This window comes from Metarhizium brunneum, chromosome 2, assembly GCF_013426205.1.
Source record: "Metarhizium brunneum chromosome 2, complete sequence".
In the NCBI taxonomy this organism is placed as follows: Eukaryota; Fungi; Ascomycota; class Sordariomycetes; order Hypocreales; family Clavicipitaceae; genus Metarhizium; species Metarhizium brunneum.
In genome coordinates, this window is record NC_089423.1 from 6,600,264 (window position 1) to 6,626,145 (window position 25,882).

The window sequence follows — 25,882 nt, forward strand, 5'->3', positions numbered from 1 at the left end:
ATCATCGCCAGAAGTTATACCGACTATTGCCTATTGCCGGCCACATTTAGTCATAGAGGGCGCAAAGCTAACAATTGGGCACTAGAGCTGCGTTTCAGCCATCATTTCACCCAACCTTGACGCAATTGTTTTCTTCTTTGCGCTGTCAAGTGCAAAGTACTTGAATGTCCTCGGTTCAGCCGGCCAGGCGGTCAGAAAGACAAGCTGTTGGGGATGTGCTAAGCTAAGTCGGATTTTTGTTTGTCGTGGGCCCGCACCTTGACAGTACGGCATCGTAAACGGCTAGAATGTAGTTTTGTTTCTGCTTCTCGGTCTAAGGAATGAGATGGCAATTATTATAATCGTTACGGAGTATAGGACTTGATAAATATCCTGCCGCGGTTGCCAAGGTGGCTGCCGTTGAAGCATTGGATGGAGAGAAACGAGAAGACGCACCAACCACAATGTCTCAGTGTCATAGTCCAACCAACTGTCGTGGCTCCTTCCTCCTCGTTAGGATGAACTTGGCTCGTGCGTTCCTGCCAACGTGCATGTGCTTCCTTCCATTTGGGCTCACTTGCTTGAATTCAAAGACGCCACAAATCCTCATTATGGAGCGTCACGACTGGACCTCTCCTTTGTTGTCACCATGCGCCCAGTCAGGCTTGTGTGGTGGACCGACAGCACGGTTAACAGGGGACGCAAATGTCTGCATCTATGGGGCATCTCAGGTGTCGCACATTTCTCCTTCGCAGATGCTGTTGGGCTCTAGTGGAGAACGAGGGGTGGAGGGCAAAGAGAGAAGACGGGACGACAAGATATAGAGTCTTTCTTGGAGGAGATCGGGACCAATGCCGCTATGGATGTGGCCTTCTAGGCTTTTGGTATGTCAATTATGACCATCTTACCCACATTCGCCGTCTAATCTGGAAAGGATACTTGCACGGTTGCATCAGGCGTCCAGAATCTTGCCGGCAGCCAAGGCACATGAGGATGCTGCATTAATTGCTCGTCAGGCTGGGGCAAATCGGTGTGGTGGCTTGGGCAAGAAAGCGTGTCGTGATGAACGGTTGATCATGGTTCGCAGCCCATCAACGAACCGCTCGAAATAGCCCCGGTCTTGACGTGGACTGCTAGGACACCAACGAAGCACCCACCATCGTGACAGCCCGACGTTTGAGCCAACTCAACCTTTGACCGCCAATTCGGACACTGGTCCAGTGACAAGTCGGGGATGTTTCCGGCGAGCGCGGCGTCATGCGCGTCAAGAGGTGTGAGCAACTTCGCCCGTTATTCGGTTCGGGCCTTGGGGAGCCTGGCCAACTCACCATGTGTTAGTGTGAGCTGTGTCACCAACGTAACAGAAATGACGAAAGGACCGGTGTTGGCCATTTGGCTCGGTGCTTGCAACAAGAAGAGACCGACAGCAGCTAGGCTACATACCAGTTGGAAGAGGGCCGCTAGCCAACAATCCTAGATGGACCAGCCTCGTCTGGAAACACCGCCGTTGAAGCATGATGCATAAATTAGCCTGAATTTGTCAGTCCAAGAGGCATGTGGCATTTCGAGTCAATGCCATAATCCAAGTGTCAAGTTGTACGTGGTGTCTCTCAACCATCCAGTCGCACACAATGACTGGCACGGCTTCTCTGGGGCCGTGATTTTAAATTTTTTTATCTGATTGCACCGCAGGTAGATGACTTACATATGTATGTACAATACGCAGAAAACCCGTGCCTACTCCATACAAGCCGATGAGCTAAGATGCAGTGGGTGCTATGCATCTCGCGTGACTAGGCCTACATGATGTAGGTGACTGCAGCCAGGCGGGTCAGATCTTCATCAGCAAGGATGTCACCCAAGCGTCCACCGAACCCGTACTCAGTGCTTGTACAAAACGCGAATTGGGTGGTGGCGGTCGTCACCTCCTCAAGTACACTCCCGGATCGCATCGTGTCGCATCGCATCGCATCGAATCGGACGTTGTTGCACCAGCACCGCGGTGGGAGGCTTCAGATGCTTGGAAGGCTCGGGATCTTGATGACCCCACCTCCGGATGAGCTCATGTCGTCATAGGACGGTGGGAAACAAACAATTGTCCTCTTCCAACAAACCTACAGTTGGCTGCTCTTTCCACTGCTTGGACGTTCCATCACCGGCAACATCAAGTCGGTAAGCACAGATGTGGCTTCACTCACGGTGCTTTGGCCTTGACGGCCTCTATTGAATCTTTCCACACCCTGGTTCGGTGGTGGGTATATACTGCAATCCTCGAACAGGAGGAGAGTGCAAAGAAGCGTGTTTTTCGGGCATGAAGTCATTGTTCGGAGGACCAAGGCCTATAACGAGCAAAGGGCGCGGAAAACGCCAGATGCACCATCAAACGGTTTGTGACGATGCAAATCATGTTCGAAACTCAAGCCCCTGGCAAAAAGGAGCAACGCGAACCTCCTCCCCTGGCCAGGGCCATCTGAACCCCGAGATGAAGCTCCATGTCACGCCGTCGTCTCTGATCGTTGTGAGGAAGGCGAGGCCATGTAACGTCTGCCACGCACCCCTTTTTCCACGGCCAGGAGTTTTTTTCTTCTTCTTTGCCCGTGTCCCTGTCAGGTGAATGAAATGGATGATAGGCCTCGTAAGACACAAGTAAAAACGTACGGCATCGAAGCATTGGTGCTGGCATGCATGGCTTCGTGGCCTTGCGCTGCCCAACGAGCTACGGGTCGCTGGCTTTGCCCCAGGAGTTCAGCGCCAGCCCCAGATGCAAACAGAAGATTGACGCTAAGGAGGGAGGGGGCCTGGCAACAGCATGCGAGGATCAGCTGCCCGAGAATACCATGTGGAAGCTTGAGATGTTGGAACGGGAAGGAACGCGACCCAACCAGGGGGCACACAGAAAAATTTTAGCCAGCGGCCGTTGAGAAGCGTTGGACTCCAGCCTCTCCCACCTCGAGACCCAAACCTAGGCATTGTTCAAAGGGCGGGATATTCGTGGGTGGAGGGGCGTGTTGGCAAGCTTGTTTGTCAGGCCGGGTAAGGTTGGAGATGTAGGTACCCAACGGGCTTACACAAGTGGGCGGGCGAACGAACTCCTCCAACTTGCACACCGCATCAGATGTTGCAAGGCACAATGCGCTGGAAAAGGAAAGACGATGAGTAGCTAGTGGAGTTGTACCGCATGTGTGCATTTGTTCTGCTCGACATTCATGCAGCAGCACCCACGACAAGATCAAACTCGAGCTTGCGGACACGCTAGATAGTAGACACTGGGCAGCGGAGAGGGAACCTGGGAGCCAGGCTGCCGTTGCTACTGCTACAATAATCGTCGACCTTGCTGTTCAGCCGTGCCTCTAAGTGGGAGAACCTTTACAGTTAACCAAATACGTCCAAGGACGGGGTCAAAGAAGGAATTTCTGCTGCATGTCTGATGCGTGTGAAGCGCATGCATTGCGGGCAACGCAGACACTGGCGCGTGTGGGTGTTGGAGGATCAACTGTTTGGGATTCGGAGGGTCCGTCTGCAGTTTGTCTGGTGTGATAGCAGAGGGGCGTGTGTATCATCACTCTATGTATCATTGGAAAGCATCCAACGAGCCTGATAGGCAAGATAAAATCGTCCACTGCGCATACGCCAAGAGTTCATCGTCCACCATCGGAAAGAGAGCGGCTGACGGTTATCGCCAACGGCTGTGATGGGGGCGACACCAATTTGGCCATCCACCTTTCAAGCTGACAACCAAAACCACCATCCGGAAGTCATGGCTGAAGGCAGCACCAAGTACAAGTACTGAGTAGCCCGTGGGTTCGATGCGCGGTGGGTGCTGTTAAAAAAAAAGTGCAATACATGTAGGGACCAGACGCAATTTGCCCAGCTTGATTCAAGTTGGGCAATATAAAAGAGTCCTCGGATTGGATGGCCAAGTCAATGGAAAATTTCGGAGTCGGCTGAAGAGCTACTTATCGTTGGTGAAAATACGGAATCGCCTCTTGATCTGGGGCCAATGCTGAGAAAAAAAGAAGGGGGAGGGCTGGACCAAGCTGGCGAGTGCTAGTAGCTGATTCCGCATGAATGTCCAAAGTAGTATCATCACAGAACCCACACTTTCGAATTATTTGTCTGCCACAAGCATAATGAAGTTAATTAACAAGGCACGGCACAGCACCGGTGGCAAGCCACAAGAATGGTTGTGCCCAGCTTGGCTTATTACACGTCACGGGTTCGCCTGAATCGTCTTGGGCCAATGTCAAACTGGTATATTGAATGAGCTCGTTGCGAGGCGCCAGATTTAGAAGTTTGGAACGTAGCCCCAGCCTAGTTGTGGCCCGAGATTTGCGCTCGCTCACTCCGTGGACCCGGCAAGTTTCCCTGAGGAACCAGACCCCATATACAAAGCCTTAGGCCTTGTGCGTTTGAGGTTGAGCAGTCCTTCACACCGCTCGCTCTGAGCGTGTATTGCTGGCATGACGTGTGAGTCTGGATATTGCAGAAGAGCCGAAGGGGGCCAGCCAAGTAGTATCAATATACAATATAGCCACTGGATATGCAGCCAAGGACAACGATTGGTGGATTGAATCGGGGGGAGACTCTGGAGGGTTTCGTACAAGTCTAGGGCGCATGGCTACATTGTACATACGGGACATTTTTTTTTTTGGCACAAGACCAACAACAACGCCGTGCAAGAGGGCAAGTTGCAAAAAGTCTATGGTGCACGGCCCACGGCCAGCGGCCAACGGGCTGCGTGGCCCAGATGTCGGTTGTTGATGTCAAGGCTTGGTTTGTCTTGGGTGTTCTTCGGCGCTTGCCTGTCAACTCGTGTGTCCCGACGCCTCAATGCCCCCAGGCGCCCCCCCATGCCCCCCATGCCGCACAGGCAATCGCTCTTCAAGTCGGCTGCCCTGCTTGGCCCACGCCCCCATTTTGACTTCATCCTCTGGCACACGCCCCTTCCTTCAAGATGGAAGCATGAAGCGCTCAACGGCTGCCACCGTATTACCCACTGCCCACCGCCGCCCACTGTGCCATGCTCAAGGACCCGTTCCCCAGGGCCATGACTGGCTTGATACACCCCAAAAACGCATGGCTTCCCATTGACACCGGGTTCCTTGGTCTCTGGTTGCTCATGCATTGTCGCGCTAGGTAGCCCTATATTGGACGTAGCTCATTTGGAACCCAGCCGGCAAGCAAGCAATCAAGCAAGCCTCTCCTTTCCTGCGCATGTACGGAGCATTATGTACGTATGTATTGATAGCCGGCGCCTCGGGACACTGACAGGGCCGGGACAAGCTCGAGGTCTGGGACTGGGATTGGGTGCCAGGAGCCGGGAGTCGGGTCGTGAGGACTTGCGCGCCCACTGGTATTGTATTGTGCAGTCCGGTACCCCGTACTCTCACCGTACATACACTCATGCTGTTCAATGTTGCCCATTCCTGCTCCCTCTTCCCGGTGGTCCTCGTGCTCTTGCCCCATCCCATGTTGCTTGCTTTGCCGGCAGAGGAAAGAACGGAAAGAACCAGACCAGACAAGACAGGAGCAACGTGACCTGCCGTCTCACCGGCATTGTCTCGATTTTGGAACTTGCAGCCGGCCATCTTCCTTGTTCCCGGAGGACGCGAGTCTGGTGCCAAGTACTCCGTACCTCGGGTCGTCTAGAAGCATGCAGACACTCTAGGCACGCTGGAGAGGTACCCAGGTACCCAGGTACTCCGTACTCATGTCTGGTAATAACATGTTTCCCCTCGATGTCATATCCCAACTTGAACCACCAGGTCGTGCGCACGCAGCGAGAGCCGGTTGCCACTTGCTATCCTCAACCCCGGATGCCACAGCGTCGGTGCTGGAGGAACAGAGCAGGTATCAGACACGGTACACATTGTATGTACATATGTACATGTGTATTATTCCCTGCTCCGTATTGTCCAGAGCTTGCCGTGCAATACTGCACATGCCAAACAAGGCCTGTTTGTATGTATGTATGTACTTAAGTACTTAAGTATGTATTGTAATGGCCATGTCGGCACACCCAGTCTCTTGGACCGCCTTCGTTGCTTTTGCCGCTTTTTTTCTCCTGACCCCTGTCGGCGACCCTCTTTGGAGGCCATTTCTCTCTTCCATCTGCAAACCCTGGAACCAGCAAGCTCCCGGCCGCGCAGGCCCGCCTCGTCCCTGCACATGTGCAATGTGGGCAATGTGCTCACACCCCCCTGCCTGGTCCTGCCCTGTCTGCCCTGTCTGCCCTGCCCTGTCTGCCCTGCCCTGTCTGCCCTGTCCGGTCCTGCCCTGTCCTGCTTGATGCCTCATCCGACCATGATTGACGTTTCTCTTTTTTTTCTTCTTCTTCTTCTTTGCACGCTGTTGCTTCTTGTTTCCGCTTGGCAATCCTTTGCCCAAAGCCATAACTGCCAGCCCGTATTGCATATAGCACACCGTTGACATATTGCACGTACGACGCATACCCAGGCCCCAGGCCCCAGGCACCAGGCACCCTGACTCCATACTTGAGCACTACTACTCCCATTGCTCCGTACAATACGCACTTACATGCCGCTACGCGTGAGGCCGTCTTCTTCTTTGCTCCATCCCCATCCCAACCGGCGTCGACTCCGGACTCCATACTCTGGTCCATCCCAGCTTGCCTACCTGCTTCGGTAGGTATATATGGAGTGCCCTAGGGACTGTCCTGGCTCGTTTCCCAGCGTCTGGTTTGCCTCATCTACACTCATCTCGACCCTATTGGTGGATAGCGAACCCCAGCATAACCAATCATACGGGTAAATGCCATTTATAAACACAATCAACAAGGAGTCGATGTGTCCTTGACTAGCCCGAGACATATCGGATGCGCTTCCTCGCCATCTTCCTCTCCTTGGACAACTTCTTCCTGCACCCTTCTACTACACCATACCTGCTCAGCCAGTCCAGCCAGCCCAGCCAGCCCAGCCAGTCCTTAGCCACCAGCCTGAGAACGAGATAAACCGTCCGATCATCCAGGCCGTCAAATCGTCAATCCGTCAAACCGCCAAATCCGTCAACCTGCCAGTCCGTCACACATTGCCAAGCCTTTGAACCTTCGCACTCGCCATCCGACGCCCAGTAGCAGCTTGAGTCATTATACACTGTCGTCACACATCTTCCTCTCTCGGCCGTTTCAGCTTCCTATATTTGGACCATATTTCTCTTACAGAACTGCCATCTCGAACTTGCCAACTTGAACTTTTCTGTGCGCTCCAGAAATTGACACGGCAACCACAGGACCACCAAGACCTTCATACACAGACACGCACGGAAACCCAAGGTCCAGCATCGACCACGACTGCTCTACTCGAGAGATTCCATTCCTGCCTGCGACACACCTAGGCATATCGTTTACCCTGCCCCCTCCTGTGTGCTGGTACACCGCATCGTCTGAGTGACTCCATCCGCCCCAAAAAAGACCAAGCCCCTTGAATCCAAAGCCAGTGTCAAAGCCCAACGGGTGACGCCTGTTAGGCAGTCAGCGAGAAAAACTGGCCCAACTCAAGAGCCAGCCTTTGCTCTGCCTCCCGCGGGCAGAGCCACCGTTCGGCGTCATCAACAACGGCGACATCGGTTTCATACGCGGACACCAAGCCTCTGTACACGGACATTGTGCCGCTACAAGAGGCAGCACGACCATCAACGTGGATATAACTTCACTCCTAAAGTCTTCCGACTCAAATGAGTCCCAAGGCTTCTCTCACCAACCCTTGCGCGATCCAGCACCACCCTCCCATTCGATTCCGACGTTATCTGCCCATGGACAACAACCACCTCCACCACTAATCCCAGGAACCGGGGCCGTGCCTCCTCCACGTCCTGTCGGCTCTATACCGATGCCCGGTCCCCGACGTAGCATGCCACCTCAAGGTTCAGATCTGCCGGTCAAGAAGCAGAGCAAGTGGTCACCGGAGGAAGATGCCCTCATCATTGAGCTACGGGGCAGCGGGATGAAGTGGGAGGATGTGTCGAAGCGTCTTCCTGGAAGAAGTGCCATAAGTTGTCGGCTTCACTACCAGAACTACCTCGAAAGACGCAGCGAATGGGACGAAGAGCGCAAGAATAAACTTGCCCGACTTTATGAGAGGTAAGCCGCTTCTTTTGCCTTTCTTTGCTTTCTTGTCCGCGGCTGGGGTCTAATACGGCAATTATTTACGCGGTTTCCACCGCCACCGTGCCACATACCCAGACAGACAAGGTCTAACAATCCAACAGGTTTAAATCAGAGATGTGGGCTAAGGTGGCTGAAGAACTTGCTGTTCCCTGGAGGGCTGCAGAAGCAATGCATTGGCAACTTGGCGAGGCGGACATGGCTCGAAGGGCCGGAGTGGTTCCATTTTCTCTCGCGGCGGTCAATGTCGAAGGCGGTCATCGAGCTGCACCACCACGAGCTAACATTCACTTCCAGCCTCCTGACACTGTCGGTCGACACCTCACTCCACCTTCTCCTCGAGCAATGTACGCCCGAAATCCTCCTGTCTCGGCAATGTCCACTGGTCATATACCAAGAGGCGAAAATGTTGGCGCGCCGGTCCCTCCGCCCCTCGCAGGGGCTGGGCCCGCGCAGGGATCCATGACGGAGCAACACGGCGAGTTTTATTATAGCCCAGGGCCTGTATCTGTCGGTCCTGGTCTTGCTCCTATCCAACACCAAGGGCAGCCACGGAATCCTGGACCATTGCCTAGTCTTGCTGAACTTACGACGGGTGTCAGCCCATACGCGCAACAACTCGATCGACCACGTTCAGGGCGTCTGACTCCAGGCCCAAAGCATGGGATGCCGATGCAGACTCCCCCTAGCTATCACCAACAACTTGATGCCAGAGTGAAGCGCCGAGCGAGCCCAGAAACGATGAAACGCGAGGGAAGCCACCGACGACGATTGGGGTGATTCAAAGCTGATTTTTTTTTCTTCACTATTCTTATCTTTTTTTTTATGATCCATCTTTCATATAAGCAAGGGTTTAAATCATGGGGAAACATTCAAATAGAGGGAAAGCGAAATTTCATGGGATACTTTGGAAGGGTTTAAAGCGAGCGATTATGCATACTAGGAGCGGCGGTATTTGTTAACGACACCATTCCACTATCTTTTTTTTTTATTTCTATTTTTCTATTTTTATTTTTTATTCTTCTACAAGATACCACTAAATCTATCATCGGTCTGTGAGCTTCTGGTACAACAGGGAAGGGAGGGATTACTGAATGATGCGGATATGGAGGACATTATGGTTGGAATACAACAAGCACAGGGACTGGGTGCATTTCTTGATTTAAAGAGCTGATACGGGGCCAGTTGGATTGGCTGATAGCTGGTGATTCATGAACTGTACGTATAGAGGCATGGGCTGGAAAGACAAAAAGGCATTACATAGAGCCGCTATGGCAGTAATTCGCATATTTTACAGGATGAGGGTATGTTTAACTTGATGTTTTTTGCCATGGCCCAGGAATTTGCTCCGACGGACGGAGCCCATGTAGTTGATAATTGTCAATCTAAGAAGTTAGGAAAGTGCCATGCGATGCCAACTTTGCCCATGACGTTGACGTACACACGCTCACACGCACCACAAGAGGTAATCCGTCTGGCATTGGCCGTCCAACACTTGATGTCATGCATATGCTTTGTGTATATATATATATATATATATATGTATGTATGTATGTATGACATTTCATATATTCATTCACACGCCGTCAACGTCACCTCGTATGCCCAAAGATGACCCACCAGTTATCCCTCTCATAGCCCCTGTCGCAAACCTCGCCGCCGGCGGCAACAACGTCCTCCTCGAGCTCGCCCTCCCTAAACAGGTGATAGTAGCGGTGGTGCGTCTCGTCGGGCTGGGCGCCCTTGCGCAGCGTCACCCACGGCACCAGCGTGTCCTGGCGCGAGGACTCGTCCCACCCCCTCCTGCTGGCCCTCTGCTCCAGGGCCCAGACGTAGACGAGGGCCCTGCCGCGCGGGGCCAGGCAGCCGAGCATCTGGGCGAGGGCGTCGCGCCGCCGCTGCCGCGTGGACAGGTGGTGCACGACGGCGATGCAGATGACGAAGTCGACGGAGCGGGGGCGGTAGGGGAGCGACAGGCCGTCGGCGGTGACGACGTCGGCGGCGCGCTCGGCGCGGGCGAGCCGCGCGAGGGAGGGGGACCGGTCCGACGCGAGCATGTGCAGCGTCGGGTTGACGGGGATGTATTTGCCGTTGCCGCAGCCGACGTCGAGCCCGACGCTGCCGGGGGCGAGGGACGTGAGGAACTGCTGGACGAAGGGCCAGGGCTTGTGGCGCGTCGCGCTGAAGTGAGGCGCGATGGCTTCGTAGACGGCGTGCACGTGGGCTTGTTCGTAGGCCGCTGGGGGGGATGGAGGCGATGACATATTTTTGGCGGGGGGTGGATATGAGGAGTTGATGCGTCTGAGGTGGCTGGATTGTGTTTTTCTGGATGGTCCGGGGTGCTGCGATATCACGGTGTGGGCATGTCAGATGGTGCGTTTTAGTTGGCGTTGAGTTGCGCGGCTGGTGGTGTTGGACATGTTGGGTGTGGTGATGGGGGAAAAGTTTCTCGTTTTGGTGTTGATGGGGTGAGGTGAGCCCGCTGGTGGTTCAGTTCTACCTAGTTTGTTCGGTCTGCACGGGCCGATGGCGTCGACTTGTGCACAAGGCTCCCGTGCTTGATGCCGTTTGCTCTTTTTTCCTCCTTTACTTTTTCTGTTTGGCTATTTTACGTACTGGTAGTTGTACGCGTGCTTCATCATATCAATCTACGCATGGTGTTGACATGAAGTCGAATCCCTGCCCCACCAATCACGTGCCAGACCAGTCAAAGGTACCTATGTACTCCGTATGTATGTACTACGCACTCTGGTATGCTTACAAAAAATATAGACGAGACCGGCGCACCACGACGCGAGTCGTATTAATGCCTCTGAACCCCCGCGGCTTGCAACACTGCATTTCAAATTTGCCAGTCTCGGCCAACCTTAAATACACGGGCCATGCGAATGTGAGGCCTTTTCCCCCCCTTCCCCTCTCTACTGCCCAATCCTTGATGCCTACTCCGCACTACAAGAGTCTTCCAGAACAATAACTACCAAGTACCTGCTTAGGAGAACAAATTAAAGCAGTTCACCAAAAACCCGTTGTAGGCCAAGACACTCCTCAAAATGTGACAACAACGGGCACACCACCCCCTTGTACCTGGTCGCGAACGCCAAGTGGACTTGACACATGGGACACCCACCCCATCCATGCCGCAGGGTGTTCCTTGGTTGGGGGCGCAGAAACTCAGCTGGGATCCCGGTCGTGGGCGGGGAGAACTAGGGGAGGGGGGAATAATACGGTGCGTGACGAGATGAGTTTTGAATGGGCGTCGTCTCCTTTGTCTCGGAGCATTTTGGGTTTTGGGACTCTGGCCTGTGGTTGTATTGCTAATTTGGTCGATTATGCGGTTTTACAACAAAAAGTCAATATTCGTGTGTCGGTTGCAACTTTGCTGCCTGGCCGCGTCGCGACGGTGGGCCAGCGCATTACAAAGATTAAAGCATGTGCGGTGATGCCGCGGTGAGAGTGGCGCCAGTTTCTGGTTTTTTTTTTTTATATCCGGGCCTTTTTTTCTGGGTTGGAAAGGGGAAGTAAAAGAGAGAGCCAAATCTGACGAGTCCTCGTGCTATTCGGCGGCGGCGGCGCAATGACGGACCGATCTCGTGCTAAAGATGGGCCGAATCGAATAAAGGGAAAAAAACAAAAAACGGAGTTGGCTGTTGCCTGCATGAACGGCCATATGAGGCTCGGGTTGGCCGAAATGGAATAACATGTCTAAGACAAGAGACGACGGGCGGGTACGGGGACTGAAGAAAAAAACAGGAAAAGAACGTTTAATTGATTAGGCAGCGGGGGGGAGGGGAGTCTCGCTTTTTCTTTTCTTTCTTTCTTTTTGTTTGATCCTTGTCATCTTAGTTACACACCCTCCTTCTTCTTGGCCCCCGCCCGTTCTTTTGTATCATTGTGGGAAATGCTCGAATATTCCAAAGAGTCGAGTTGATCAATACTGTACGTATGTATGTACGTAGTTGCAGTTATTTGTTTCCCGTGTTCAGTGGACTCTTTGCGTCAAAGACATCCGTGGTTATCAGGTCGGGGTAGGCGACGCCGCCTTGCCTGAGGGCGTCGTCCATGGTCTGCATGATGACGATGCTCTCGTCCCATGGCATCGTGGCGCTCTGCTGCTTCCCGTCGCGCAGGCACCGTGCGCACTCGTCTGCCTCCCAGAACATGCCGTGGCCCCAGTTGCCGCGCGCCGGGTCCGTGGGGATCGGGCACTCGACCACCTCGACGGTGCCGTCGCCGTCCTTCTTGATGACGCTGTAGGAGAGCGGGCGGTACGCAGGGTGCGGCACTTGGATTTCGCCCTTGGACCCCTGGATGCGGATGGCGGGTGCCGCCGTCGCGTCGCCGTGCGGGCTGGTGCCGACGAGCATGGACGTCGTCGCCACGCCCATGGCCCTAGTGCCCGGGAAGTGGCAGATGATGCTGGTATTTTCGTCGGCCCCCGTGCGGTACTGGTTCATGGCCGCGAGCACGCGCGGCGCCTCCTTGGTCGCCGACGGCTGGACGTGGTAGAGCGTCTGGAAGACCCAGGTGAGTGGGTAGACGCCGAGGTCGAGGAGCGCGCCGCCCGCGAGGTCCTTGTTGACCATGCGGTGCGTGTCGGGGAAGCTGACAATGCCATCTGTCTGCGGCGTGTTTTCGTTGAACGAGAGGTCGGCCAGCGTCCTGTAGACGGTGCCGATTTCCCCACTGCTAATCATCTCGCGGATCTTGATGCTCAGCGGGAAGTATCTCGTCCAGACGGCCTCCATGAAGAACAGCTTCTTCTCCTTGGCCTTGGCGACCAGCTTCCTGGCCTGGCTCGCCGTCACGGTCAGCGCCTTCTCGCAGAGCACGTTCTTGCCGGCTTCCAGCGCCAGCATGGCATTCTGGAAGTGGTGGCTATGCGGGGTGGCGACGTAGACGATGTCGACGTTGGCATCAGCGACGAGCTCGGCATAGGAACCGTATGCCTTGGCCGTAGACGGGCCGTCGATCTTCTTGATAAAGTTGGCGGCGCGGTCTGCCGAGCTGGAGGACGACACAGCGACGATTTGGTGTTTGATGTCGTGCACGGAGCGGGTGGCCGGGTTGGTGAGGAGGTCTTTGCAGAAGGCTACCTGACGTTAGCTTGGGCGATGGCCGAATCACGAGGTTTTGATAAAAACGGCCAGCCTTACTCTCTGCGATGCCGCCCGTGGCCATGATGCCCCATTTGACCGTGTATGGAGTTCCAGAGGCCATTTTTGTATTGCGTTGTCGGTGGGTGGGTTGTCTTCTCTTTTGAAATGGTGGCAAGGAGGGTTGTTTTGGGTGTTTTTTTATGATGACTGCACACGATGACGGCAATGACCGACGCAGCTTTTGTTTTTGTAGATTTGTAGTGTAGCAGGCAGCTTCTTGTCCGAATTGCGCAACGAGCTGGCTTAGCCGCCCCAATCAGGAGTCCTTCACGGATGGAGATCAAGTCATGGCGCGGGAGCTTCAAGCTACGTTGAACAGATGGCGGGGCTCGTGTGGTCACTGGTGACATTCGGAGCGAGCGCCACTGGGTAATTGTTTCATATTGTGCTGCTTTTTCTTTCTTGATGTCGTGATGTTTCTTCTGTCGAAGCAAGTCTCAAGCGTGCCCATCTCAGTTTATGCTGACAAAGTCCGATCCTCGACCTCTTGCGCACTTTTGCCTCGATTCTATTTGCCCCCCCAACCGAAACACATTGGCTTTCGGAGATTTTCTACCAATTCAGGCTGTGGATAAAATACTAGTGAGCCTTGGCTGAGAGGGAATCCGGCAGCTGGAATCCTTGGGAGGTGACGAGAAGCATGAGGGGTTAATGGCGGGGTAAGATTCCAGTCCGAGCCCGGCGCCCACTTTCCCTGCCTGTGCAACTGTGAACATTTCAAGTGTGGAGCAGGCAGCTACGGAAGCCAGGTGCCGTTTGTGGACGTCATCTCCGGCCCTCCAACATCAACGTTACCTCTGGTCGTCAGTCGCTTCATGGTTCCGGCCTTGACGACGCTGGCGGAATTCAATCTACGGCTGCTCGCATCTGTTCATGTCGGAAGGACACACTATCCGCGTTGAAGCCTTGCAGTAGTACATGTCGCTATGAACTCGTTGATACCTCGGAGCTCGGAATGGGGCTGAGGTGGTCGTTGATCAACTGCGAGCTTTACCCAATCATGTTTACGCCCAGGACCACTTCACAACTCCGACGCTGGCCACACATCTGGCAGGATTCCCATGCTAGATGGCACGCTTTTGTTTCCCTGCCAACTTCCGGTTTTCACAGTTTCTGCCATGGCTCAAGCTGGCGTAGGATCCCAGGCTTCTCGCCTCGCCAAGGACCTAACCCTCGCCGGCCAGTCCGCCACCACGATCCCCAGGCTGGTATACGGCACGGCGTGGAAAAAGGAAAGGACTGCCGATCTGGTATACGCTGCGCTGAAGGCCGGCTTCCGTGGCATCGACACGGCTGCGCAGCCCAAGCATTACGACGAGCTGGGCGTGGCTACTGGTGTGAAGCGTGCCATTGCCCATGGCATCATTACGCGCGGAAACCTATTCGTATGTGCCACATTCATCGAGGGAGCCCAGTGATAGCATATACGACTGACCTATACATGCCGTAGATTCAAACCAAGTTTACTGCTCCAGGGGGCCAAAACCACATGACGCCATATGACCCCAATGCCCCTCTAGCCGAAAAGGTCGACCAGTCGATCCGCTCGTCACTGAAAAACTTCACCATTGAAGGGGAAGAGCCATACCTCGACAGCGTGGTGCTTCACTCGCCCATGGACACGATCCAGGACACCATGACTGTTTGGAAGACGCTCGAGTCCTACCACCCCCGAACGATCCGCAATATCGGCATATCCAACACCACCCTGCGCGTGCTCGAAGCCCTCTACACCAACATGACCGTCAAACCGTCGGTTGTGCAGAACCGCTTCTACGATGGCACGGAATACGAGACGAGGATCCGTGCTTATTGTCGCGGCAAGGACATTGTCTTCCAGTCGTTTTGGACCTTGAGCGCTAACCCGTCGCTGGTGAAGAGCGGGCCCGTGAAGCTGGTTGCCCGGGGTGCTGGTGTTGAAGTTGCAGCCGCGTACTATGCGTTGGTAATTGGACTGGAAGGTGTTGTGGTTTTGGACGGGACGACAAACGAGTCTCATATGAAGGAGGACCTGGAGGGACTGGAAAGGGTGGGCGTATGGGCTGAAGGGCCTGGGGCTTCCGATTGGGCGTCTGCGCTGGCTGCGTTTAAGGACTTGATCGGCAATAACGGATAATCTCTGCAGAGTAAGAGAAGACGATGGACACGTATGTGCAGTCATGTAATCGTGAAATTGGCTACCAGGTCGTCGCGTGGCGTCTGTGCACACGACTCTTGACGCGAAGGCGTGCCAGAATCCTGCGAGACGGCTTACATTTGCGGTGCTCGTACAAGTGGGCGTCCTCAATCGTCTGCCTCCTATTCTTGAGCCTTCATGGTGAAACAAAATCTTTGCAACCCGCTTAAAATTGTCGGCATCACATGGACGATCCCCTGTGGTGCGTAGCGAGATCGTTACTTTTTGTCTGAGACCCGCCTAAACTCAGATCTGCGCCAAGTTCGCCTTGGACCTCACCGATACAAGGTAGTAGGTCCCATGTAAAATGTGCCCACGTTATTTTACTGTCCCTCTAGGATCGATGAGGCGATGCGAAGTTGAAGGTTGACAATAGAGTACGAATTGAAGCATCGTACTCTCAGTTTGCCACCGTGTGTGCCGAGTCACCAAGTACAATACAACCACAAACCAGCATATTATCGTATATGCAATAGCATCCCCGCGTGATGTAATGACACCTTCTCTGTCACATGTCGAAGGATTGCCTAAAGTCAATCTAATTGAACAATAAAACGCATGGGGTTGATGGGGAAAAAGTCAACAGTATAAGACACGTTGAAAAGGCCTTTTCGTCTTTCATTTCCCCGACCAGAAACAAGACTCCTGCGTGATGACACTCGGAACAATATTGAATCTTTGGCTACCGTGTATTAATTCGACCCCTGGCGACGGCTAGTCAACAGGGCGGCCGTTTTATTACAAGTCTTTGGCAAACGTGTTGGCAACAATAAATGGGAAGCAAGCAGTAGCCTCCATGTACACCTTGAAATTGTTTAGCATGCTAAATCGCAACCCGACGGCACTGCATCGACTTACCTTGACACTGTCCGCGCCTATTTTGATCTTGCCCCAGGAAACGGCCTCATCAGGCCGGGCGCCGGCATCGCTGCCGTCAAACTCCTGCGCGGTATTAATGTACACAGCGCTCTCGGCACCATTCCTCATCAAACAAGCATTCGCAATGTGGTGCTTCACAATACCACCTCCCAGAATAATCATGCCCGCCCTCTTGGCTCTCACCGAAATGGTATTTATCCTGCGTATATCCTCCACAATGTCAATCTTTAGTTGCAACGGCGACGCCTTGAAGGTGTGGAAGTACAGCATGTCTCCCAGGCTGCCATCCGTCAAAGCCGGACAGAAGACGGGGATGTCGTTCTTCCAAGCCCAGTAATAGACGGACCTTTCGTCGTTGATTTCCTTGCCCAGCCTGTGGATGATTTTCGACGGCGTCCAGTTGATTTCCTCGTCGGTGCCTTTGCTAGCCTCTTGCTCCTCCAGCATCTTGTCTAGTATGGGGACGACCCAGTCTTCAAAGGCGCAGTAGTTGGCGTTGGGGACGATGAGATTGCCGATGCGGTTGAGTCCCCTTTTGCGGAGGTCAGCGCCGGGCACGGAGAAGGAACTCATGTATGTCGTCCCGCTGCCGAGGCACTTGATGAAGTCTTCCTCTATGCCGCCGGCTGTGGTGACGATTGCTGAGACGTGCTTGTGTTGGGCGAGCCAGCGTAGGGTGCCGCGGAGCCCGGAAGAGATGAGGTTGGATGTGTAGCCCAGGAATATGGTCGTTTTCTCAGAAGTATCTGGGTCTTTCCATTCTCTCTGTTGAGATTGTTAGAAATGGTTTGTCGTTTGGGAAAGCCGGGAGGGGCTTGTTGTGGTGGTACGCTTTTATCAGCTGGTGATGGCGCAGAAGAAGAGGTGAAAAAAGGTTGGAGAATGTCTACTCGCCATCTCGTTTATGATTCGGATAGCTTCGGCCATACTTGATGCCTGGAAACCCATATGACGCATGCCGAGGAAGAGGTCTTCTGCGGTAATGGGCCGCTTGAGCTTGTTGAAGTCGAGCTCTTCAACGGGCTGCGAGCCGTCGGGCATGGCTTCCGACTTCATGAGCACTGCACCGGTGGCCTGCGAGGGTGGCGCATCCTGGGCCATGATGGCGACTGGGATAAGATGTTGTGTTGTGAGAGCTGGGGAGCGAGCGCGTGGCAGGCTATTATCTATGGTTTTGCCTTCTTTTATATTGTCTCTATGGCTCGTGATGGCGAAGTTGCGAGTCTTGAAATTGGGACAGTACAAAGTACTTGGTATCCATATTTATCACATGTTGTCGAATTTTTCTGCAGCTCAACGTCCGGCGCAAAGGAATAGTGGGCAAGCCGCCGTGGCAGCACTCAAGGGCTGGTGCTCTCTAATAAGTACCGTCGGTGAATGGCGGGCGTCCATTGATGCAGCGGGTGCCCAAGCTTAAAGTAAGTAAGTACCCGGTACCTAAGTACTTGAGTACCTGCGTGCTTAACACTTGGGCCCTCTGTACTCCGTACAAACCCAGGCACCTGCTTTGTACATGTGTAACTCGGCAACGGCCGTCGATGTTGAGCCTGGTTGGACTAATTCATTGGTCCTGCCTGGCCACTGACTGGCTGTGGGAGCGGCTGCAAACCCGATCAATTGGGCCTTATGTCAACGTTCCAACGTTGACTGGCGTCGGGACCATGATCAAAATATGCGTCATGACTGCGCCGGCGACAGGGCTTATAGCATCCGCCAATATTAAGCGCAAAATTCTAGCCTTCGTTGTTTCATTCACTAATAAGCTTAGAATTAGGTTTGTTTTTCTTCATCTTTGAACGCTTCATCGAGGGCAGCTGTCGTCCCAACACTCCAGATGTCCCTTTGAAATCAAAAGACCCCAGTGCCAGCCCAGTCAAGGTCGCTCAACACACGGCCCAATCATCGTCAAGTGGCCCCGTACTCCGTACCGAGAATAGACTAGCGTCATGGCGGCAGTTTCGTTCTTATTGCCTTGGCAATTAAGCGCCAGGACAGACACACAATTGAACATGGACGGGCTGGCGGACCCCAGCTGGGGGGCATCTTGCACTTTGCATCCATCTTCCCATCCGACTGCATTTTCAATATTTTCTGCTCGTCGCACGCTGTCGGCCGGTCGAAGCACCATTCAGCACATGTTAGGCGTCCCGGTCGGCCATTTTATCGCTTACTCTGCCGCGTTGACGCGCTCGCTGCCGCCCCGACTCGCGCAGTAGTCCACGTCGTCTGTGTCGCCAGTCTCGTCGAGCCAAATCTCGAAGGGGTCATTTGACACCCCCCGTGGCTGTGGTTGGTTCGCAATCCGCAAACCCGCCACCCGCCACCCCCGACGGCAACCACACAGTTATCCCGAAGCCCGGGGCCGCATTGAATCACCACCACCGCCCTGCATCCGGATGCGATCGTAATCGCCCTGCTGCGCCGAGGATACCGGGCCATTTGCATGTGTACACGATAAATGTATGTGCGAGTCCCTTGTTTGTTTATATTCGGGCAGGGCTGGTCCGTTGAACTCAAAAGTCACCGGGCTTAGTGCGGTTGACTTGGCTCGTGCATGGCCGCAAAGCTTAATCTGGAACCTGAAAATATTGAAATATTATGCTAACCATCAAACTTCCCTCCCAGGGCGTCTAGGTATTCTAGGTACGATCCGGAACGCCGGTCAAGATCGCCGAGAGACAGATCCCCGGACCGCTTTGACAGGGCCTCTCAATACGGCGACAACGATCGTCGTCGCTCGTCCGCCGAAGCCCGCTCTAATTCGTCAGGATTTCCGCCAAATCGCGATGGCTTCGGGGATTCCCTGCGGAGGGAGCCCCCAAGAGGCCCCAAAGCTCTTGTCGACGCCCCCAGCGGTCCCAGAGGAGGTGCATTTGGCGCTGACTTTCGCGGTCGAGGACGAGGCAGAGGCAGAGCTTGGCCCCCCAGAGACGAGAGCAGGGATCGTGGGAGGGATCGCGATATAGATTACAGGGACCGTTATCGAGAGGACCGTAGTCGCGAGCGGGAGCGGGAGCGTGATCGGGAGCGTGATCGAGACCGGGACCGGGACAGAGATCGAGATTGGAGGGAATCGCGAGACTTCAGGTCTCGCCGCTCACCCCCTCCTGGACGAGGTCGAACTCCACCGCGAGATTTCCGTGACAGAGACAGAGATGGCCCTCTCGTACCGGATGCTGATAGATCCCGTCGTGGATCCAGAGACGGCGGTCCTCCATCGGCTGGCTCGTCAAATTCTGATCCACCCTTTGGAATGCTTCCCTTTGGACGCGGCGGTGGCTTCATGCGTGGTGGACGAGGAAGAGGAAGAGGCGACTGGCCGTCTGACCGCGGACGAGGACGAGCAACTTACGAAGATCGCGGCGATCGCTATCCCCGAAGTCGATCTCAAGAGGCTCGATGGGGTCGGGACCGGGATCGTGACGACCGTGACCGCGGCGATAGATACCCACCAGAGGCGGACATTATCAGGCGCGATCCCCGAGATGACCCCCGTGAGCGCAACGACCGCGATCTGATACGCCCCAAGAAAGAAGGACGTCCTTCAATATCCCAAGAGCCGTCTGCCCAAGGTCGTGAAGTTTCTCCGCCTCCTGTCGCACCCTCGGCCCCAGCATTTGGATCCGTTCCCAGTCGCACTGGCGCTGACGGTGTACCGGTGACAACGAGTGGTAGTGGCAAACTTCCTCCCTCGGCTCCGCGAGCTCTCACCGACCGCCCCGGATCCTCAGGAAACTCTGCGCCAATGGAGTCCTCGGCCCCCGTCAGCGGTCCGATAAGAGCGGGAAGCCATGACGGCCCTTCCATCCCTGTGGGACCTCGAGCGCATCAGCAACGGCCTTCAAGCAAACAATGGATCAACCCGGATCTCAAGAAAGCCCCGGTGTCGCCCAAGATGATGAGGGCTCAGACGTTCGCGCAGTCAGGTTCAATTTCACGACGGGATAGTAGGGAAAGCGATCATCACCATTTTGAGCAAAGGAGACCTCGCAGTAGTGACGCAGACACTGACCCTCGTGGATCTGGTAATTTCGACAACAGGGCGAGATCAAACCACAGTGCCGAGCCTGGCGAGATCACGGTCAAGTCTGAATCAGAAAGGGGTTCTGTGACGTTGGAATCAACAAAGACGCCCGAAACTGGCCAGTCTTTCAAGGACGACCACCGCCCAAGCACAGCGAGTAATGCCGCAATCAAGCCAGTACAGGCCATCAAACGAGTGCGAAAACGCCCCGCTGTTGGTGTTGTACGATTTTCTCTGCCTCCCAAGACTGCACTCAAAGACCAGGATTCGGAGTCGGACGACGATGAGGACATGGCCGATTACTTCAACATGGAAATTGAAAAGACGGAAGCAGAACTTGCCAGATTACCAAAACCGAGCCTACCTACCGAAGTCGTTGCGCAGTACGCCGCGTTGTCGCATGGCTCGATGGCGCGAATATTGAACGAAAGCGAAGGTTTGACAGATGTTCTAGGAACGGTTACCGAGACCTTGGATGTCGAATTGAGCAAGAGTCATGATGTTGTAACAGCGCCAACCAAGGATGTTGATGCTACGGCAGCACTCATTGAAACCCCCGTAGAAGTGACGGCCAAGGTGGAAACCGAAGAAATCGCCAAGCCGGATGTTGTCGACACCGTTCCCGAGCCCATTACGAAGACGGAGGAGATGGATCTTGATGCTCCTCGGGCTCCCTCTGTGCCGGCCAGTGATGTTCAATCAAAAGATGCAGTGGCCAGTAAACCACCATCTCGCCCTGTGTCGAGATCTGGCGCCTCTACTTCTGGTACTTCTATTCTTGCACATGAAGGTACGAAACAGCCGTCACAACCTCCCGAATCGATCCCAGAGGCGACCGAAGCTGCCTCAAAACCTCCCAGCACTCCGTCGCAAATACCTGATGATGACGATGAAACTGAATCCGAGGACGAGGCGTACTTGGACCTGAAGACAGTGCGTCGATTCATGACAACGCCGCCTATTGACAGTCTGCCCGACTACAGCTGCGACAGCTGGGTGAAAGACAAGGACTTGCTGGCGACATTCGACACTGATTCCATCATTGACGAATATGTTATGGAACACCTGGACAAAATTCATCTTGAGGAATCTACCCAGCAAGAGCAAGCACGCAAGGCTTACGCCGACAAATATATTGACTATCTGGAATTTACACTCTCGAACGATCCGGCTGCTGTCAAGAGCAGGGACAAATTCTCCGTCGCAGTCCCCATGATTGAGCCCGCTGGTACGATAACGCCTGAGCCTAAACCAGAAGGGCGGAGCTCCGGCAGGAGGTTTGCTTCGGAACGTGACTTGGAGCGGGTTTTGCAAGCATCCATGCGAGAGGACGAGGAGAGGAAGGAGCGTGAGTTGAGGGCTCAAAAGGAAAAGTATCGCAGCGAAAAAGAAGCAGTGATTCCGGAGATGTACTGGGATGCCGAGGAGAGAGCGAAGGCTCAATATACGGACCGATCCGGCTACACACCGCAAGACCGTCTAGTCTCGACATGGCACGTCCTGCCACCCCTCAACAACTTTACCGAGGAAGAGAACGAGCTATTCGAGAAGCGCTACCTCGAGAACCCCAAGCAATGGGGCAAGATTGCTGAAATGATACCGCATCGTGACTTTGGCACTTGCATTCAGTATTACTACCTGATGAAGAAGGATCTCAACTTGAAAGAGAAGCTCAAGAAGCAGCCTAAGCGGCGGAAGAAGGGCGGACGAGGCAAGCAGAGATCGAGTGCCTTAGTTTCGGAGCTTGGGAATGGCGACGAAGGAACCGAGGAGAGCCAAGAAACTGGCGAGAATGGAGAGCGTCGAAGACCGCGCCGCGCCGCCGCCCCGACATGGGGATTCGAGCAGCCGGCGACAGACAGCGAGAATGCAACTCCCGCCGGAACGCCTGGACGTCGCGGGGCTTCGGCAGCTGCTCGAGGAGAGCAAGGTGAGAAGGTGGATGGTCGGAGAGGTCGCAGGCGTGCCAAGGATAAGGACAAGGACAAAGACAAGGATAAGGATAAGGATAAGGAAAAGGAAAAGGACAAGGACACCAAGGCATCTAAAGCCAACCAATCGCTGTCCGTAACACCTGGAGGTGGTTCTGGAAAAGGCAGGTCTCGGTCTAGTTCCCGAGTACCAGCTGATATTCCAACCACAGCCATGCCTCCAGACGCCGGTCGCGCGCCAACAGCTGGATTCGATCAGACTGTACCTTCTGGGATTCACCCGCCATTCCCCGTTCAGCAGCAGCAGCAGCAGCAACAGTCTCAGCAGCAACAGCAGCTGCAGCCGCAGCAGGCCATTCCAGGCATGGAACGAGTCAAGACCATACCTCCACCGTCAATCTCAGATGTTATGGCTGCTCCCTCGCTGCGGCCGGAACCACCTCCTCCTCCGCAGCCTGCAATGACGACATTCAATCTTGCCCAGCCTCAAACCGAGCGCAAGGCTCCGGCGCAGGCCTCAAGCTACTGGAGTGTTTCTGAATCTAATGACTTTCCGCTCCTGCTGCGATCATTTGGCTCTGACTGGACGGCAATTGCGGCTCACATGGGGTCCAAGACAGCAGTAATGGTGAGTTTTGTTTCCCCCCCCCAATCAAAAACGGCAGCTGTCGAGTTGAGAGAGTTGTGCGTGCATGCGTTATGCGTGTGCGTGTGTGTAGCACAAAAGACTAACAATGCGGCCCCCCTCCACCCAACAACAGGTCAAGAATTACTTTGTCCGCCAGAAAGACCAGGGCAAGACTGAATGGGATGCAATTGTGCAAGAGGCTGATGGGAAGCGGACCAGAGGGGAGAAGCGGCCTGATCCACCGCTGCCCACAACGGGTGGACGAGGACGGAGATATGACAACTCGTCTGCAGTTGGCTCGACCAGGCCATTGGCTGTGGCACCGGGCATGGAGATGCACAACGAGCCAGCCCAACAGAAGATGGAGGCGACGAACCAACCTCCTCGATCCCAACCGTATCCCGGTGGCTATGGTGTGCCCATTGCCCAAGCGCCGACTCAGCAGCAGCAGCAGCAGCAACAACCGGCCCAGCAGCAACACCAGCATCAGCATCCGCATCAGCAACAGCAACAGCAACCTCCGCCGCCGCCACCGCAGCAGCAGCAGCAGCCATTGCTTGCTCAACCCGTGCCTGGACAGCAGCAGCAGCAGCAGCAGCAGCAACAACAACAACAGCCACCACCACAGCCGCCGCCGCCGCCTCCTCCTCTCGCCATCCAGCAACACGCCGTGCCGCAGCCAGCGTCCCAGGCCATGTCGCCCGGGCCTCGCCCAGCCTTGCGTGCTCCTGCCCAAGCCTTTGGCTTCCCCGAGCATGCGCGAGAGCGCGAGGTGGTCGCACAAGCTCACCAACGAGTCCCGTTGCCGCCCAAGGGTGGCGGTGGTGCCAACCAAGTTCCTGAACTTCGAGACCAGCGACCGCTGGCTGCCGCTCAGCCAATACCATCCGCACATCCCGACTCGATGCTGGAACGCCAACAGAGAGAAAGGGAGCGTGAGCAGCGCGACCGCGAGCGAGAACTTGCCGCCAGACAGGCTGAAAGACAGTCGATGCGAATAAATGCCGAAGCAGAGCTGGCACATCAACAGCGCCATTACGAACAGCAACCGCCGCCGTACGGCCATCGCCACCAGTCCAGCATCGGCCAAGGACCTCGAGGCGAACCACTGTCATTGTCGCGGCCGTCTTCACAGGAGCCCTCTCGATCCGCCGCCGCCCAGCCATATCCGCCGCCGACGATGCATCAGCAACCGCCGCCGCCGTCTCATGCCGTCCGTGGCATGATGGATCACCCGTCCGTTGCGCAGTCTCCTCCCCTGGGTCCGTCGTCACGGCCGATGTCTTCACTGCAGCAGCGACCGCCACCCGGCCAGGCTCAGGAACCCTACGGCCATGCGCCGCCTCCTGGCCCTCCAGCTCCCACGCCCTCGGGTGCGTCGAGGCCGCCGACCGAGCCTCGCAAGACTTCCAACATTATGTCTCTTTTGAATGACGATCCGCCCCCGGCATCGAAACGTGTCAGCGAGGTATCAAACGTGCCTTCTGGGCCATCAGGAACCCCTCCACCCCCGACCATGGGACGACCACCGCCTCCGGGACCTGCGCCGCCTTCACAGATGCGCCGTGAGCCAGAACCGCAGTATTCCCCGTACGGGCGAGCAGCCACCAACGTTTCAGCCATGCCATCACTCAAGCCTACCGCCTATGGGGGATCGCCTGGTCAGCCTCCTCACATGGGTGCGCCGCGGTCGACCATGGGCATGCCCAACGAGCCAGTGCCTGCCGACAGAGATCCCTACTACAGAGGGCATGCTGCATACCAAGCTGGACACCACAGCGGAAACAACTCTCCTCAGACCGCACATCGATATCCTCCTGCCCAGGCACAACCCCAATACCCGCCTCAAGGCGGTTATGCATCATACGGACCTGGCGGACAACCCACCCACGCCGCCTCGCCGCCGCCTCCCCAGTACGGTGGACACGGCTCTGCCGCGAGATCGCGAGAAGTTCCGCCGTCCGGCCGAGACAATGCCTGGCCTCAGCAACCGACTTCCTCCGGCGCCTGGCCATCTCAGCCCTCCAAACCCTCACAGGGCCCCCCGCCTCAACAGCAATGGGCGCCTCCGCATCCTTCATCGACACCCAAGCCATCCACTCCCGCTCAGGCATGGGCATCCGCCCCTCCTCCCCAGCATGTCGGCATGAGAGACGACCGCGGCGCCCCCGTGTACGCCTCAAGCTCACAACCCCCCCAGCACTCGATGCAGAGTCGATACCCGCCGCCTGGATCTCGCGGGCCCGAGCCTGTGCCCCCGCCACCAGCCCAAGGGTACCCGCGGTATGCGTCAACACCAGGACCGGGGCCCAGAGACCCGAGAGAGCACCCGCGAAGCTATACGCCGGGATATGATTCCCGTGGCCCACCGCCTGGGAGTGGTTATCCCGCGCCTGATCCTCGAGAGATGCAGATGCGGGATGCTAGAGATCCAAGAGATCCCAGGGATCCAAGAGACGTCATGGGAAGAGGCTTACGGCCGCACGAGTATGAAAGGCATCCGGACCAATATAGGCGCTAAGATTTCTTTTCTTTTTTTTTTTTACCTATCTTCGCCCACGATGGGCTTCATTGCTTTTTTGTCTAGTGCATATGATGTATGTATAATGGCGTCGGTAGTTTCGGCTTTTGTATAGGCGTGGGTAAATACAGGTACGGCACCTGGATGCCCTGTGTGCCGTCATGACATGTAATTCCAAGACGATTTGTATCAGTCCCTTTCGTGGGGTGTTGCCATTGGCTGTGGCTATTTCTAGTCCTTGTTGAAAAGCTAGTAGATGTGAAATCCTACTATCCTCTTGCTACCTTTTTTGTCTGGGCAGGGGCATTTGACGAAGTGTCTTTCTTCCCTGCAGACGAGCCAACCGAAGACTATCATGTTGGTCTCTTACATCCTGTGATCTACTCCATACATGCACGGCATTTGGTTACATTTCCATTTTTCATCTAATCGATTTACACGGATGTACAATCGTCTGACAAAGGCG

At 55.1% G+C, this 25,882-nt stretch overlaps 7 protein-coding genes across 7 annotated transcripts; 4 read left to right on the forward strand and 3 right to left on the reverse strand.

The window, feature by feature from the left end:
• Positions 1-3,109: 3,109 nt before the first annotated feature.
• On the forward strand, positions 3,110-3,333 carry G6M90_00g049620 (uncharacterized protein; the record flags this gene model as incomplete). The annotated part of the gene is made up of 2 exons (XM_066130470.1): positions 3,110-3,135; positions 3,192-3,333. 2 exons carry the CDS (start codon positions 3,110-3,112, stop codon positions 3,331-3,333), a joined length of 168 nt encoding a protein of 55 aa, XP_065986156.1.
• A 4,514-nt stretch (positions 3,334-7,847) lies between these two features.
• Positions 7,848-8,881, forward strand: G6M90_00g049630 (uncharacterized protein; the record flags this gene model as incomplete). The annotated part of the gene is made up of 2 exons (XM_014689585.1): positions 7,848-8,077; positions 8,206-8,881. The coding sequence occupies 2 exons, from the start codon at positions 7,848-7,850 to the stop codon at positions 8,879-8,881; spliced, it is 906 nt and encodes a 301-aa protein (XP_014545071.1).
• Positions 8,882-9,693: 812 nt separating this feature from the next.
• Positions 9,694-10,365, reverse strand: trm9 (tRNA (carboxymethyluridine(34)-5-O)-methyltransferase; the record flags this gene model as incomplete). Its single annotated transcript, XM_014689586.1, has 1 exon — positions 9,694-10,365. One exon carries the CDS (start codon positions 10,363-10,365, stop codon positions 9,694-9,696), a length of 672 nt encoding a protein of 223 aa, XP_014545072.1.
• A 1,698-nt stretch (positions 10,366-12,063) lies between these two features.
• xyd1 (D-xylose 1-dehydrogenase (NADP(+))) lies at positions 12,064-13,318 on the reverse strand (the record flags this gene model as incomplete). The annotated part of the gene is made up of 2 exons (XM_014689587.1): positions 12,064-13,190; positions 13,255-13,318. The coding sequence occupies 2 exons, from the start codon at positions 13,316-13,318 to the stop codon at positions 12,064-12,066; spliced, it is 1,191 nt and encodes a 396-aa protein (XP_014545073.1).
• A 1,057-nt stretch (positions 13,319-14,375) lies between these two features.
• On the forward strand, positions 14,376-15,373 carry PGFS (Aldo-keto reductase family 1 member C23-like protein; the record flags this gene model as incomplete). The annotated part of the gene is made up of 2 exons (XM_014689588.1): positions 14,376-14,642; positions 14,708-15,373. The coding sequence occupies 2 exons, from the start codon at positions 14,376-14,378 to the stop codon at positions 15,371-15,373; spliced, it is 933 nt and encodes a 310-aa protein (XP_014545074.1).
• A 798-nt stretch (positions 15,374-16,171) lies between these two features.
• Positions 16,172-17,413, reverse strand: dys-1 (Deoxyhypusine synthase; the record flags this gene model as incomplete). Its single annotated transcript, XM_066130471.1, has 3 exons — positions 16,172-16,237; positions 16,292-17,077; positions 17,207-17,413. 3 exons carry the CDS (start codon positions 17,411-17,413, stop codon positions 16,172-16,174), a joined length of 1,059 nt encoding a protein of 352 aa, XP_065986428.1.
• Positions 17,414-17,991: 578 nt separating this feature from the next.
• Positions 17,992-25,416, forward strand: G6M90_00g049680 (uncharacterized protein; the record flags this gene model as incomplete). Its single annotated transcript, XM_066130472.1, has 3 exons — positions 17,992-18,086; positions 18,938-22,895; positions 23,029-25,416. 3 exons carry the CDS (start codon positions 17,992-17,994, stop codon positions 25,414-25,416), a joined length of 6,441 nt encoding a protein of 2,146 aa, XP_065986211.1.
• Positions 25,417-25,882: the final 466 nt, after the last annotated feature.